Raw genomic sequence first — 16412 nt, forward strand, 5'->3', positions numbered from 1 at the left:
AGGGTTTCACCATGTTAGCCAGGATGGTCTTGATCTCCCAACCTCATGATCCGCCCACCTTGGCCTCCCAGAGTGCTGGGATTATAGGCATGAGCCACCGCGCCCGGCCAATTATGTCTCTTTTTAAGAAGAGCATTTTTCTTAGTATAAATTGTGTAATATAAACTAGTACAGGAGAACAACTACAAGAAATAAAAAGTAAAATCATCCAGAGATCATATCTTTTAACTTTTATAAGTTTTTAAATTCCAGTTTTTTAAGCATACACCACACTCACTGTATACTTAAGGGAAAAAATCTGCATAAAAATGGTTATACAATATTTCAAACATAGGATAATGGCACCCAAGTACTAACTATAACTAGCCAGTTTGAACAGTTGTTGCAGTACACTGTTGTACATACAGTCAGCATCCCTGTTCCTCCCACATCTACCTGTCCATGGCAGCCTCTTTCCTGAAGTTAGGGTGTATCCCATCCAGGCCTGATTGTCCAAAACACGTAGTCTGCTTTCTCCATGCCATTGAACATCCTTCCATGGCCTCCATTTTATATGGCTAGAGGATGTTTCCTTGCATAGATGTATTAAAATGTATTTACTTATCTTCTCTTGCTGCCCTTTAGGTATATTCCCTTTTTTCTCTCATGTGAACATTTTTCACAGATATCCTTGTAGCTTACTTAACCTTCAGGCGCATACCATGTTGCATAGATCATAATTTCCTAATAATTAGTGTTATTCCTTGGTCAGATGGCATGCAAAATTATAAGACTTTAAATGAGTCTTATATACCACTACTTACAGTCATTTATGATATTATAATCACTTATGATACCACCAGTGATTTTTATTTAATTATCTGCTTGTTAGTACAAGCTTGTTATGTAACATATTTGCTTGAAGTTATTTTACTTCTAATATATGCTTTTGGTTGTTAAGGAGTTTCTTGAAATGCAAAAATTTCACTATTTATACTTAAATGAGGAAACAGCCATTTAAAACTAGAGTGCTGATGGGTGGTAGTTTTTTAAGTTGGAGAAAACAAATCTGCATTTAGTGATCCAGTGAAACAAGACAGTTCATGGGGATCAATACTCAGCTGAGACCAGGTGCGGTGGCGTATGCCTGTAATCCCAGCAATTTGAGAGGCCAAGGCAGGAGGATTGCTTTTGCCTGGGATGTCGAGGCTGCAGTGAGCTGTGATAGCACCACTGCACTCCAGCCTGGGTGACAGAGTGAGAGCCTGTCTCCAAAAAAAAAAAAAAAAAAATTAATAATTATAATCAGCTGATACCAGTAATCATTTTTTGGTCTACTTTTCTGGTTTTTTTTCCTTCCTTATTAACTTTCAGTGGTTTTCACAATCATAAATGTAGTACATGTCAATTGTAGGAAGCTTCAAAAATAGAAGAAACTTAGGAAGAATAAAACAAAATGTCACCCCCATCTCAGAGATAACTCTTGTTAACATTTTATATTTCCCTCTCCTTTTCTCTGTAAATATATCTCACAAGATGGAAACAAAGCATTATATATAAAACTGTGTGGTCTTTTTCTTCTCTTAACATATATTGAATATTTTCCTGCAAACAATTCCCCAAAAGTTAAAAGGATTATACTGAAGTATGATATACACAGAAAGTACAGATAAGCATACAGCTCAATGAGCTGTCACATGCAGAATCCATCCAGATAGCCCCACCCTGGTGAAGACATGGAACATTGCCAGCACCCCAAAACTGCCCTGTGAAGCCACCCTGGGACTGCCCCCAGAGGCAAGCACTGTCCAGGCTTTGAACATGTTAGGTTGATTTTGCCTTCATTGAACTGATTTTATATAATGGTAAAACAGTATGTGTTCTAGTGTCAGCTGCTGCTTTTTTTTTTTTTTAAGTAGACTTTTTCTAAACGGTTTTTCAGTATTTTGCAGTTTAGCCATTCTGAAGGGGTGTAGGAATTAATAGGTGTATCTCATTTTAATTTGCAATTTCCTAATGATGTATGGTACATCTTTTCTTATGTTTGTATATCTTCTGGTGAAGTATTTCTTCTATCTTTAATCCATTTTGTAATTGGATTGTTGCTTGCTTATTGTTGAGTTTTAAGAGTTCTTCGTGTATTTTGGATCTAAGTTTCTGATCAGGTATGTGTTTTGCGGATATTTTCTGCCAGTTTGTGGCTTGTTTGTTCATGCTGTGGAATGATGTCTTTTGCAGAAGAGAAGTTTTTATTTTAGTGAAGTCCAACTTACTAGTTTTTTCTTTCATGAATTGTGCTTCTGGTATTGTATCTAAAAAGTCATTGCCGAATCCAGAGTCACTTGGATTTTCTTCTGTTACCTTCTAGAATCTGCTTTACAGCTTTGTGTTTCACATTTAGGTCCACAATCCATTTTGAATTGATTTTTGTGAAAGTTTCAAAGTTTGTGTAGATGTATTTTCTTTTGCCTATGGATATCTAGTTGTTGCAGCAGCATTCATTAAAAAGACTAACCTTTTGCCATTGAATTGCTTGTGCTCCTTTGTAGATTACTGCTATATTTGTATAGTTCTATTTTTTTTTTTTTTGACACGGAGTCTCAATCTGTCATCCAGGCTGGAGTGCAGTGGTGAGATCTCAGCTCACTACAACCTCTGCCTTCCGGGTTCAAGCAATTCTCCTGCCTCAGCCTCCCGAGTAGCTGGGATTATAGGCATGTGCCACCACGCCTGGCTGATTTTTCTATTTTTAGTGAAGACAGGGTTTCACCGTGTTGGTCAGGCTGGTCTCAAGCTCCTGACCTCGTGATCCGCCCATCTCTACCCCATAAAGTACTGGGATTACAGGCGTGAGCCACCGCGCCTGGTGTATAGTTCTATTTCTGGGCTCTATTTTTTCTCATTTATCTATTTGTCTCTTTTTGTGCTAATAACCACACTGTTTTGATTACTGTAGATTTATAGTAAATCTTGAAGTCAGGTACTGTCAGTCTTTCAACTTTGTTCTTTTTTAATGTTATGTGGACTGTGTTGGGTCTTTTGCCTCTAGAGTCAGCTTACTGATATGTACAAAATAACTTGGGATTTTGATTGGAATTGCATTGACTCTGTGGATCAAGTTGGAAAATACTGATGTCTTGACAATTGACTGTTCTGTCCATTAACATGGAAATCTCTCTCCGTTTATTTAGTTCTTCTTTGATTTCATCAGAATTTGTAGTTTTCCTTAAGTAAAACTAGCAAAGGGCTAATTTTATTAGATTTATTATACCCATTTTGTTTTTTTAAGTACTAATATAAATGGTGTTGTAGTCTTAATTTCAAAATCTAATGATTTGTTGCTGGTATACAGGAAATACAGGAAAGTGACTCACTGTTTTATTTTATTAGGCTTGTATCCTGCAACCTTGCTATAATTCTTGCTATAATCGCTTATTAGTTGCAGCAGGGTTTTTGGTTGGTTGGTTGGTTTTGGATTTTTTTTGGTTGATTCTTCAGGATTTTCTACCTAGACAGTCATGTCTTCTGTGAAGAAAGACAGTTTTATTTCTTCCTCCCCAGTCCTTGTACCTTTTATTTCCCTTTTTTGTCTAATTGCATTAGCTAGGACACCCAATATAACATTTACTAGGAGTTATGAGAAGGGAAATCCTTCCCTTGTTCTCTATCTTATGAGGAAAGCATCTAGTTTCTTGCCATTATGTATGACGTTAGCTGTAAGGTTTTGTGGTAGATGTTTCTTGTCAAATTGAGGCAGTTCCCACTCTATTCCTATTTCCCTGAAAGTTTTTATTATAAGTAGGTATTAGGTTTTGTCAAATGTTTTTCTGCATCTGTTGATATGATCATATGATTCTTCTTCTTAGCTTGTTGATGTGTGTGGCTGACGTTGCCCACCATCATTTTTGTTGTTGTTGCTTGTAGCTGAAGTCTCTTTGTTCCTTTAGATGACTACACCACAATGTATTTACTCATTTTACTATCCATTCAGACATTATTGTTTCCTGTTTGGAGCTATTAGGAACCATGCTGCTATGAACATTCCTGTTGTTGTACTTGGGGGCATACATATACATTTATATTAGGAGAGAGATTACCAGACCATATGTAAAATATGCACATATCCTACTTTAATAGATAGTGCCAAACTTACAAAAACAGTTCTAACAGTTTACAACACTAGTTTCTGAAGTTTCTAGTTGTTCCACATCTTGCCTACCTTTGATATTGTCAGTCTTTTGAATTCTAGACATACTGATAGGTGTATGAAATCATCTTATTACTGTTTTAGCACACGTTATTACTGTTGAGAATGAGCATCTTTTTGTGTGTCTGTGAGATCACTTCTTTTGCAAAGTTCCAGTTATAGTGGCACGTCCAGTTTTTCTATTATCTCCTGTTCTATTTGATTTATAGGAGTTCTTTACATATTCTGGATTATGACTCCCTTGTCAGCTGTTTCTGTGGTACACATCTCCAACTTGTGACTTGCCTTTCACTAGGTTTAAGTGCTGGCCTTAAGTGATTGATTTCTTTTGGTTACTATTGTTATTAATGATGAGACCTACTTCTGAATATGCATGTAAAATATTTATATTTATTTTGCTAGGCAAAAAGGATAAGTTACGTGTCTACTATTTGTCCTGGTTAAGAAATAAAATACTTCACAATGATCCAGAAGTTGAGAAGAAGCAGGGATGGACAACCGTAGGGGATTTGGAAGGATGTGTACATTATAAAGTTGGTAAGTTCTAGAAGTGTCATATTTTGTTTTTCCAGAGTTTGATTAGAGTTTGAATTTTAAACTTTAAATTTTCACAGGTTTTTTGAAGTTTGTAATAATAAACTTGTTTCTGAAACACGTGGATCATTTCTGGTGTTCTGTTTCCAAGGCACATTCTAATCTTGGAGTCTCATCTAGACATTGTCTTACTCCCTCTGTGCACCTATATGCATAACAGAGTTCGGTTCGTCCCTGCAACTCACTCCCCCCTCAGTCTCCCCCACGCTGTGCATCTTGTGAGAGTCTTTCCACTCCTTCTCTATGACAGTCCACATTCTTCTCTGTAAGATGTGGTTCACAGTAACCTCTTTAAGGAAATCTTGTCAGTGGAAGCCAGCTGACTTGAGTCCTTTTTTACATGCCAGGCTTATTCTCCACTTAGAGGTCTGGAGGTCCTTGGCAGGCACTGATAAGAGTGTTTGAAAGTTTGACTCAAGGGCTTATGGCCTCCCATTTTGAATTAAGTGCCTGTGCACAGCTACTATGCTCCTCACTAGTAAGTGAGCCCAGCTGGCCAGTCAGTGTTTTATGGCAATTGTATTGTTTTTTCTCCTTGGCATGAAGCAGTGATTCTCATGAAGTAAAATCTCACAGGAACAAAACCAAAACTCTTTCTTTTTTTTTTTTTGAGATGGAGTTTTGCTCTTGCTGCCCAGGCTGGAGCGCAATGGTGCGATCTCAGCTCACTGCAACCTCCACCTCCCGGGTTCAAGCGATTCTCCTGCCTCAGCCTCCTGAATAGTTGGGATTACAGGCACCTGCCACCACGCCCAGCTAATCAAAACAATTTTTTTTTTAACATGAAAAAACCAAAATACTGTCACTAATGTTAGACATATGGGAGAAATAATGGACCTTAGCCAAATTAAAGTTTTATAGGAAAGATGTTATAGTCTAACAGAATTTAAACAGGAAGTTTTTCTATATACCTAAAACTGATTAATGTTATGGGCCTATTGAATGTTTGTTTCTGCTTGCGTGTTTTCTTTTTTCTATGTTTATGAAAATATATACATCAGCAGTTCCTCTGTTCCGAGGGATGTTGTCATGCTTGGCATTGTCTTGTTGGTGTAGTTTGTCTGCACCCCTCAGCTCATGGGTTAATGGTGATTGTGGGAGCTGCCTCAGTATCTCCAACAGTTCTAATGATATGGGAAAGTAGAACTATCTGCCTAGGATAGATTTTAGGATTAGGGTTTTCTGTGTTTATGTGAAGTATTTTTATGTGTTGAGGTATAACTAAAATCATCTAAGGCTAAATGTAATGAAACAGCTCATAACAGATGAAATGTACATGAATAGATTATCCTGCAGGGGGAGCAAGAGGCAGACGGGTTAAAAGTCTGTTGGGCTTTTCCCCAGAACAAAACAGTAGGCCTTCAGGCCTGTCACTCATACAGAATGAATCACAAGTATTTTCAGGAGATAAGTGTGGGTAATATCATTCATTCGTTGTCATTATGGTTGCCACCAAGAATAGGAAGCTATTTAAATGTATATTAAATTAATAAAAATTAAGGAAACCTTAAAATTTAGCTCCTCAATGTCACTAGTACATTCTAAGTGTGCAATAGCCCCATGTGTGTGGTGGTTATCATATTAGCAATACAGATATGGAGAATTTCTGTCATCGCAGAAGTCTATGAAACAGTACTGGTTTTATCAGACCGTTATAAACCTTTGTGTCTTAATGTTCGTTTATTGATTTGTTTAAACAGTGGTAATATATAGAGTTTAACAGGGGGAGTTATCAGTTAACAAGTTCCTGCTCATGCACAAAGAAGGAATCAAGTAGCGGTGTGATGTTAGCTTGTAAAGAAATCATGGATCTGCATTAGTAAGTCACAGGTACTCAAGGACCCCTGGGAGTACCTGTTTTGGCAGAGTTGCCTGGCAGTAAGGGCACCAAAATAGCTATGGGAAGGAGGCAGTTTTACTACTTCTGTAGATCAGGAAATGGTCTTAGTGATACCTGGACTTGTTCACAGATACTTCTGTTGGTAGAATTCAGGACTCATGAATATTTTAGTATAAGCCTTTTTTTCTTCCTCAGTCTGTGTGAGCCGCATGCAGGACTAGGGAAAGTTGTAAGGAGGACCTTGGTCTCTGTGTGTTTCAGGAGTCTCTTGGCTGATTAATCATGTCGTTACTCATTTGGAGTAATACTAAGCCCTTGAAGACTTTAGGGTGGTATACCTGGCATTGTCCTTGATTTTAAAATATCTTGGAATCTATTATAAGAAGATTAGGATCATTAGCGAAAGTACTCATTGATGGTCAAAATACATTAAAGAGCTGGAAAAGGAAAAACTGTGAGGTGTGAGCTCTCTGAATTTTTCCCCTGCTTGTTTGGATAAATGAATAGAAGGCATATTTATAAAGTTTGCAGAAGACAACTAAAACAGTTTAGAGGGCTATGTTGATACTGACCTGTGCTTCTCTTGCGTTTTGCTGCTTTTCAGTAAAATATGAAAGAATCAAATTTCTGGTGATTGCTTTGAAGAGTTCTGTGGAAGTCTATGCGTGGGCACCAAAGCCATATCACAAATTTATGGCCTTTAAGGTAACAACATCAAGTGAATTTAAAAGTAGTATTGGCCATTCAAGCTGCAACCAAGAGTCAGGGAATATGTTTAAAAAGTCTGAATGTTAAAATTGCTAATATAAAAGCTGTGTGCTAATATAGCATATAACTTTATCATAAACCATTTCTAATGTAACGTAATAAGCTTAGTTAAGCTGCTTTCTAAGCCCGCAGTGAGAAGGAGAAAGAGATAAATGTTGGGTAGACACTTTAATTGATGTGGCAATGTGTTCACAGAGGAAAAGAGAACAGTACTTCCACCCTTCAGTTAAAAAGGTGACCTTCACCTGAGTCATGGATGCGTGTAAAGATTTAGATGTGTTTTTGATAACAAAACTGTGTCTAACGGGCAGTTTTAAGATATATCTGTTCATAAAATACTAATTAAAAATTAAATTACAGAAGTTCTAATGACAACATTATTATATACTAAGTGAAAAAAGTTAAAATATTTCATATGATTCCATTTTTGTTTCAGTAAAAAACTCAGCTATAACATCTGAACTAATGTATAAATTAAGATGTTTTTGCCATTTTGCATGTATACAGTTTTAGGAAAGTAAATGATTGAGTACTTAGTCTTAAAATTAGGACTGTTTTCATTTGTGAGTTCACAAAAATACTCATGAAATTTACAAATATACCTCACATTGCCTGGTGATTGGCTTTTTAGAATATTTGTTTATATTTTATTGAAGGGGTTTCATTTATTTGCAAAATTTGTGTTTTTGGATTGCTTACTGCTTGATTTCCCAGTGAAGCAGGATAGATGGAGTGACAATATTCGCTTAAAAAATAATATTCGCTTAAAAAGTAAATCCAAGTGTTACTGAATAAAGAGAATTGGTTATACAGTTATATTATCTTCTGAGATCTGGCCTTAATATCCTTTATATACTAGGTACCATACTAGTTGGTTTTATACGTATTACCTTATTTAAAGCTGCTGTTTCATTATCGTAGTCTCGTGAACTGTGGGTAGTGATGTCAGCGAAAAATGGAGACCACCAGCACAATCCAGGCTGTTGTAGCACATACAGCCTTTTCACCATTTTAGTCTAGTCAGAAAATTAGAGACCTTTGTAGTTCAAATAGCTACTAGTATGATAATAGTGATACAATTTTCAGTGTGTGATTCCTACAACTCCTCTCGCTCTACTGTGCATTTGAATAGTTGAGTAGCATGCTTAGGAAAGTCCTCACTATTTTACTTTGCATGATTTTCTGATCAAGAGAGCCAACAGCACAGTAAGTGACAGCAGAAATCTTGATCTGGAAAGGGAGATTTGGAACATAACTTCTGGAAGAAGTGTCTTCTAGATGCTAATTAACAGGCAAAAACATAATAAAGGCTAATTTTGTAGAGTATTGTTGCCTTACGGTTGTTGCCAGTGTGGCTCAGTAATTGAATAACTGAGTATGTTGGGTCTTCTCTAGTTTGATCTATTAGAAGTAAGTTCTCTGGCCGGGCGTGGTGAGTCACGCCTGTAATTCCAGCACTTTGGGAGGTCGAGGTCAGGAGATCAAGACCATCCTGGCTAACATGGTGAAACCTCGTCTCTACTAAAAATACAAAAAATTAGCTGGGCGTGGTGGCGGGCACCTGTAGTCCCAGCTACTCAGAAGGCTGAGGCAGGAGAATGGTGCGAACCTGGGAGGCAGAGCTTGCAGTGAGCCGAGATGGCGCCACTGCGCTCCAGCCTGGGTGACAGAGAGAGACTCCGTCTCAAAAAAAAAAAAAAAAAAAGTTCTCCTTCATCTTCTCACTTCTCTCTTATGGCTTCTTTGCAGTCATTTGGAGAATTGGTACATAAGCCATTACTGGTGGATCTCACTGTTGAGGAAGGCCAGAGGTTGAAAGTGATCTATGGATCCTGTGCTGGATTCCATGCTGTTGATGTGGATTCAGGATCAGTCTATGACATTTATCTACCAACACATGTAAGAAAGAACCCACACTCTATGGTTGGTTGACTGGCTTCATTTTGTTTTGACTTTCTTCTTTACTCTGCTTAGTGAACTAACACAAGCAGGGATTCATTTCCCCTTGGTGTGGGGGTGAGTATTTAAATGATATGCAATTTTCAATAGCTCCATGCTCTTAGACAAGTGGAAATCCGCCTTCCTGGCTCTGTGGAGCCCTTGTGAAAACCTCTTAGCTCTTGCTTTGACTAACATGGGATGGATTTGGGGCAGTTGCTGCCAGGCCAGAATATCCCTGGGTGGGGAGTGGTTCTCAATTGGAGCCCAGCATCCAATGTTTCATGGGCCTCAGGAGATGTGAGTCAGTAGAGTATATTACTGGGAAAAAGCAGAGTTGGGGATATATACTGCATGAGTATTCTAAAATGTTCATCTAATTGCTGTATTTATCTTCAGAGATATGGTACCAGTGCATTCACTAAGAATCTTACTGAGCACTTGCACAGGGCTGGAAATAACCACAGACGTTCTTCCCTGTACTTTGTTCCTGTTCTCTAGATCCAGTGTAGCATCAAACCCCATGCAATCATCATCCTCCCCAATACAGATGGAATGGAGCTTCTGGTGTGCTATGAAGATGAGGGGGTTTATGTAAACACATATGGAAGGATCACCAAGGATGTAGTTCTACAGTGGGGAGAGATGCCTACGTCAGTAGGTATGGAGAACTTGGGGAAAGGCAGCATTTGTGAAAGTGGAGCCGTGTCTGAGACTCCATTTATTTATCATGCTGATTTTGTATGTCCTTCAGACCTTTTGGCTACCATTGAACAGAGTAGTTGGCAGTAGATGGTGGAAAGTTAGATTGTAGCCCGTGGAAACAGTCATAGGCAGAACAAAATCCAAGTAATTATTTTCTACTTTAAAAACCCTATTATCGGCCGGGCGCGGTGGCTCACGCCTGTAATCCCAGCACTTTGGGAGGCCGAGGCGGGCGGATCGCGAGGTCAGGAGATCGAGACCATCCTGGCTAACACGGTGAAACCCCGTCTCTACTAAAAATACAAAAAATTAGCTGGGCGTGGTGGTGGGCGCCTGTAGTCCCAGCTACTCGGGAGGCTGAGGCAGGAGAATGGCGTGAACCCGGGAGGTGGAGCTTGCAGTGAGCCGAGATCGCGCCACTGCACTCCAGCCTGGGCGACAAAGCAAGACTCCGTCTCAAAAAAAAAAAAAAAAAAAAAAACAAAAAAAACCCCTATTATCATAATCTCTCATTTAATCCTTAAAACATCCAGAGGAAAATCGGACATGTTTTTGTTGACCACCTTGTAAAGGGAGGCAGAGAATTGGTAAAGAGACAGAGAATTGGTAACGAATTGGTAAACGGAGACAGAAAGGGAAGTTATTTGCACAGAATGGTAGAGCCATAACTACAAACAGCCTTGTGCATAGTTTTCTAGTTTGCATTCAGTAATAAAGACCGATATTTGACATTTTCATGGGTTTCTATTACAAAACTATTTTGGTTTTATTGTAATTAGGTCACTGTCTCTGATCACTCATGATTTCTCTTCCCTGCCGTCTCTCATGACTGGATTGATAAAAATCTGTGCACTAAACTCTAAACTGAGTGGGTAATTTTTCTAGATAGGCGTGAAAGGCCTAAGGAAAATGAAATAGATCAACCACTGATGCAAGTAACTACTTCACAGGATAGACAAGGTGGTTACAAAGGCAGAGTTCCTTGAAAACAAATCTTTAAATGCTAGGCATTTAAATTTTAAATTTTAAAAAGATTTAGAAGTATAAAAATACATTTTTATTACATAAGCAACATCTTTTCACGGCTGTTTCCTCATCTTTAACGGTTTGCAATTTTTCCCTCCCCAAAAGCATATATTCGATCCAATCAGACAATGGGCTGGGGAGAGAAGGCCATAGAGATCCGATCTGTGGAAACTGGTCACTTGGATGGTGTGTTCATGCACAAAAGGGCTCAAAGACTAAAATTCTTGTGTGAACGCAATGACAAGGTAATAGTTCCCTTATGGATTCTTTTTAGTTACTCTATCTTAATGATGGCTTGTTTTCCATGGAGTTTGATGATTAATTTCCTCGGAGTTTTGATAAAAATAATCAAGGAACTTTTTAAACGTTGCTTTTTAGTCATGTTTGTGAGGATTGGGGAATGTTTTGCTTTTTGCTATGAGGGGATAGAGATATTTTTCTCTGTAGAAATTAACATATTTGGGTTTTGCTTTGTATATGTATTTTTAACTCTATTAGATGACCAGTCTAGGCTATAATTAGAGATAGGGAAGATAAAAGCTGCCAGTTTAGTTGGCTGGAATTCTTCTGTGAGTGGAAGGAACCACCGTGTCATTTGGGTACATCAAAAGGTTCCTCTGACCTAATGTGTGTCAAGAAGATGCCCCTTGTTAGTCTGTGAGTGGTGAAATTGCTTCCTAGGTTTGCATGTCAGAAATGTTTCACAGTAAAAATCATCTTATGCAGACATAACATACCTCCTGCACCAGAGACCCCATGGCATAACACCCCCTTTGCTTTTCACAACTGGCCATATCACTCCAGGGACGATTCCTGTGGCACTTTCCTCCCAGGAAGTCCCTTTCAAACCGGCTTTGGAGTGGAGCAGATAGATGGCCAGGGACGTTGACCCATCCCTGTTTGCCAAGGGAGAAGGCATCAACGGTGGAACTGATTTTTACTAAGCCTACCCTTTCTTTCTTCTGCCCAGTCAGACAAAGGCATGTCTGACTACCTAAGGCAAGACACCATGACCTTTGAAACTTGGCCCTGAAGAACGTTTCCACCTTGTGCGTCACATTGACAGACTAGCAGTCAGCCCAGTTCTCAGATTTAAACATTTAGTCATTTAATGCAAGAAAGAAGAAGCTACACATCTGTCCTTGGCAGCTGGTCCTGCTTGCCCGATACATCCCAAACACAAAATCGCTTCACCTCTACCCACTGTCTTCTGCAACCCTACAACTCAGTTTCAAGTGAAGTTTTGCCTACAGATTATCTCCCAAATCTGTGACCTTGAAAATCTCTACAGCTCAGACCTAATCCAGGATTTTGTCAGCTTGTTGGCTTATACTTTCCTAAGTATGTTTACCATAGCTGCAACTATAACATTCTTTGAATTTCAGGCATTTAAATATTTTTATCATGCATGTCATGTCCTTTAAGATTTATTAATAAAAGGCACAAAAATTCTATTTATGGGTTATATGAAGTAATTAATACATTTTTTGTTGATTTTTAAAAAGAAATTAGGTTGTTAAGGAGTCTTCCCTGTTGCTCATTGTGTTTTTTAAAGACATTTATTTATTAGAAGGTGTTAACAGTAGAAGTGGAAAGAAATAACTTCAGAAACATCCATTTTTTTCCTTTGTCGTCTCACAGTATGCCAACGTGTAAGGAGTTAGTAGTAACAAGCCTGAGTTGTAATAAAAATTGGCTGCAGATGGTCACTCCTTACAAATTATAAATTGATAATTGCCCCAGAGGTTTTTGTGGGTTGGTTTTGTTTGTTTGTTTGTTTTGGTGATGGGAGTCTTGCTCTGTCGCCCAGGATGGAGTGCAGTGGCGTGATCTCGGCTCACTGCAACCTGAGCCTCCTGGGTTCAAGCAGTTCTCTTCCTCAGCCTCCTCAGTAGCTGGGATTACAGGAGCCCACCACCATGCCCAGCTAATTTTTTGTGTTTTTAGTAGAGATGCGGTTTCACTGTCTTGGCCAGGCTGGTCTTGAACTCCTAACCTCGTGGTCCACCTACCTCGGCCTCCCAAAGTGCTGGGATTACAGGCGTGAGCCACCGTGCCCAGCCTTTTTTTTTTTTTTTGAGACAGAGTCTTGCTCTGTTGCCCAGGCTGGAATGCAGTGGTGTGACCTTGGCTCACTGCAGCCTCCACCTCCTGGGTTCAAGTGATTCTCATGCCTCAGCTTCCTGAGTAGCTGGGATTACAGGTGTGTGCCACCACATGGTATTTTTGGTAGAGACGGGTTTTGTGATGTTGGCCAGACTGGTCTGGAACTCCTGGCCTCCCAAAGTGCTGGGATTACAGGTGTGAGCCACTGCGCCTGGCCTCAGAGTTTCTTTTGAAAAGGCTCTTTGGGAGTCTAAGCTTCTCGTACTTGACAGTGTTGAGGATGATGGTGGCTTAGATTCCCTGGCTGGAAGTGCTTCATGACCATGGTAACCATTCCCTCTCTTTTCTTGCTTTTGCAGGTGTTCTTTGCCTCTGTTCGGTCTGGTGGCAGCAGTCAGGTTTATTTCATGACCTTAGGCAGGACTTCTCTTCTGAGCTGGTAGAAGCAGTGTGATCCAGGGATTACTGGCCTCCAGAGTCTTCAAGATCCTGAGAACTTGGAATTCCTTGTAACTGGAGCTCGGAGCTGCACCGAGGGCAACCAGGACAGCTGTGTGTGCAGACCTCATGTGTTGGGTTCTCTCCCCTCCTTCCTGTTCCTCTTATATACCAGTTTATCCCCATTCTTTTTTTTTTTTTCTTACTCCAAAATAAATCAAGGCTGCAATGCAGCTGGTGCTGTTCAGATTCTACCATCAGGTGCTATAAGTGTTTGGGATTGAGCATCATACTGGAAAGCAAACACCTTTCCTCCAGCTCCAGAATTCCTTGTCTCTGAATGACTCTGTCTTGTGGGTGTCTGACAGTGGCGACGATGAACATGCCATTGGTTTTATTGGCAGTGGGCACAAGGAGGTGAGAAGTGGTGGTAAAAGGAGCAGAGTGCTGAAGCAGAGAGCAGATTTAATATAGTAACATTAACAGTGTATTTAATTGACATTTCTTTTTTGTAATGTGACAATATGTGGACAAAGAAGAAGATGCAGGTTTAAGAAGTTAATATTTATAAAATGTGAAAGACACAGTTACTAGGATAACTTTTTGTGGGTGGGGCTTGGGAGATGGGGTGGGGTGGGTTAAGGGGTCCCATTTTGTTTCTTTGGATTTGGGGTGGGGGGTCCTGGCCAAGAACTCAGTCATTTTTCTGTGTACCAGGTTGCCTAAATCATGTGCAGATGGTTCTAAAAAAAAAAAAAAAGGAAAAAAAAAAAAGAAAAAGAAAACGTGTGCATTTTGTATAATGGCCAGAACTTTGTCGTGTGACAGTATTAGCACTGCCTCAGTTAAAGGTTTAATTTTTGTTTAAACCTAGAAGTGCAACAACAGTTTTACTACAGTCTGCACTTGCAGAAGAAAGAAAAAAATTCAAACCACATGTTTATTTTTTTTTTGCCTACCTCATTGTTCTTAATGCATTGAGAGGTGATTTAGTTTATATGTTTTTGGAAGAAACCATTAATGTTTAATTTAATCTTAATACCAAAACGACCAGATTGAAGTTTGACTTTTATTGTCACAAATCAGCAGGCACAAGAACTGTCCATGAAGATGGGAAATAGCCTTAAGGCTGATGCAGTTTACTTACAAGTTTAGAAAGCAGAATGCTTTGTTTTCACCAGATTCACCATTAGAGGTTGATGGGGCAACTGCAGCCCATGACACAAGATCTCATTGTTCTCGATGTAGAGGGGTTGGTAGCAGACAGGTGGTTACATTAGAATAGTCACACAAATTGTTCAGTGTTGCAGGAACCTTTTCTTGGGGGTGGGGGAGTTTCCCTTTTCTAAAAATGCAATGCACTAAAACTATTTTAAGAATGTAGTTAATTCTGCTTATTCATAAAGTTGGCATCTTCTGTGTTTTAGGTGTAATATCGAAGTCCTGGCTTTTCTCGTTTTCTCACTTGCTCTCTTGTTCTCTGTTTTTTTAAACCAATTTTACTTTATGAATATATTCATGACATTTGTAATAAATGTCTTGAGAAAGAATTTGTTTCATGGCTTCATGGTCATCACTCAAGCTCCCCTAAGGATGTTACCGTCTCAGAAAAGGATCAGGACTCCATGTCACAGTCCTGCCATCTTACTTTCCTCTTGTCGAGTTCTGAGTGGAAATAACTGCATTGTGGCTGCTTTAACCTCAGTCATCAAAAGAAACTTGCTGTTTTTTAGGCTTGTTCTTCTTCCTTTGTGGTTAATTTTCCTGTATATTGTGAAAATGGGGGATTTTCCCTCTGCCCCCACCCACCTAAACACAGCAGCCATTTGTACCTGTTTGCTTCCCATCCCACTTGGCACCCACTCTGGCCTCTTGTCAGTTTCCTGTTCCTGGTTCCGTCTTTTTGAAAAAGGTCCTCCTTTGAGCTACAAACATCTGGTAAGACAAGTACATCCACTCATGAATGCAGACACAGCAGCTGGTGGTTTTGTGTATACCCGTAAAGACAAGCTGAGAAGCTTACTTTTTGGGGAAGTAAAAGAAGATGGAAATGGATGTTTCATTTGTATGAGTTTGGAGCAGTGCCGAAGGCCAAAGCCGCCTACTGGTTTGTAGTTAACCTAGAGAAGGTTGAAAAATTAATCCTACCTTTAAAGGGATTTGAGGTAGGCTGGATTCCATTGCCACAGGACTTTAGTTAGAATTAAATTCCTGCTTGTGATTTATATCCATGTTTAGGCTTTTCATAAGATGAAACATGCCACAGTGAACACACTCATGTACATATCAAGAGAAGAAGGAAAGGCACAGGTGGAGAACAGTAAAAGGTGGGCAGATGTCTTTGAAGAAATGCTCAATGTCTGATGCTAAGTGGGAGAAGGCAGAGAACAAAGGATGTGGCATAATGGTCTTACATTATCCAAAGACTTGAAGCTCCATGTCTGTAAGTCAAATGTTATACAAAAAAAATGCAAATGGTGTTTCATTGGAATTACCAAGTACGTAGAACTTGCTGGCTTTCCCATAGGTGGTAAAGGGGTCTGAGCTCACACCGAGTTGTGCTTGCCCTGCTTGTGCAGCTCCAGGCACCCGGTGGGCACTCTGGTGGTGTTTGTGGTGAACTGAATTGAATCCATTGTTGGGCTTAAGTTACTGAAATTGGACCACCCTTTGTCCTTCTCGGCGGGGGCTTCCTGGTCTGTGCTTTACTTGGCTGTTTTCCTTCCCGTCTTAGCCTCACCCCCTTGTCAACCAGATTGAGTTGCTATAGCTTGATGCAGGGACCCAGTGAAGTTTCTCCATAAAAGATTG

At 39.5% G+C, this 16412-nt stretch overlaps 2 protein-coding genes across 51 annotated transcripts in view; both read left to right on the forward strand.

The window, feature by feature from the left end:
- MAP4K4 (mitogen-activated protein kinase kinase kinase kinase 4) overlaps positions 1-13855 on the forward strand; it is a 193605-nt gene extending 179750 nt beyond the window's left edge. For 33 of the 50 annotated variants that reach the window (XM_063695635.1, XM_063695646.1, XM_055378390.2 and 30 more), the window contains 6 exons: positions 4589-4723; positions 7225-7325; positions 9138-9287; positions 9828-9987; positions 11163-11302; positions 13523-13855. In XM_063695635.1, the coding sequence (XP_063551705.1) occupies positions 4589-4723; positions 7225-7325; positions 9138-9287; positions 9828-9987; positions 11163-11302; positions 13523-13606 (770 nt within the window). In that variant the 3' untranslated portion in view covers positions 13607-13855. Of the gene's footprint in view, positions 1-4588; positions 4724-7224; positions 7326-9137; positions 9312-9827; positions 9988-11162; positions 11303-13522 lie in introns of all 50 variants that reach the window. The other 17 variants (XM_063695632.1, XM_031007872.3, XM_063695633.1 and 14 more) reach the window with 1 other exon arrangement.
- Positions 13856-15107: 1252 nt separating this feature from the next.
- Positions 15108-15865, forward strand: LOC101131767 (uncharacterized). Its single transcript, XM_004031520.5, has one exon. It carries the CDS (start codon positions 15108-15110, stop codon positions 15714-15716), a length of 609 nt encoding a protein of 202 aa, XP_004031568.1. The 3' UTR covers positions 15717-15865.
- The last annotated feature ends 547 nt before the right edge of the window (positions 15866-16412 follow it).

The sequence above is a fragment of the Gorilla gorilla genome, chromosome 12 (assembly GCF_029281585.2).
Source record: "Gorilla gorilla gorilla isolate KB3781 chromosome 12, NHGRI_mGorGor1-v2.1_pri, whole genome shotgun sequence".
Classification (NCBI taxonomy): Eukaryota; Metazoa; Chordata; class Mammalia; order Primates; family Hominidae; genus Gorilla; species Gorilla gorilla.

Bases quoted from the DNA above. Each gene is read 5' to 3' on its own strand.
- LOC101131767 (XM_004031520.5), top strand. From the start codon at position 15,108: ATGAATATATTCATGACATTTGTAATAAATGTCTTGAGAAAGAATTTG.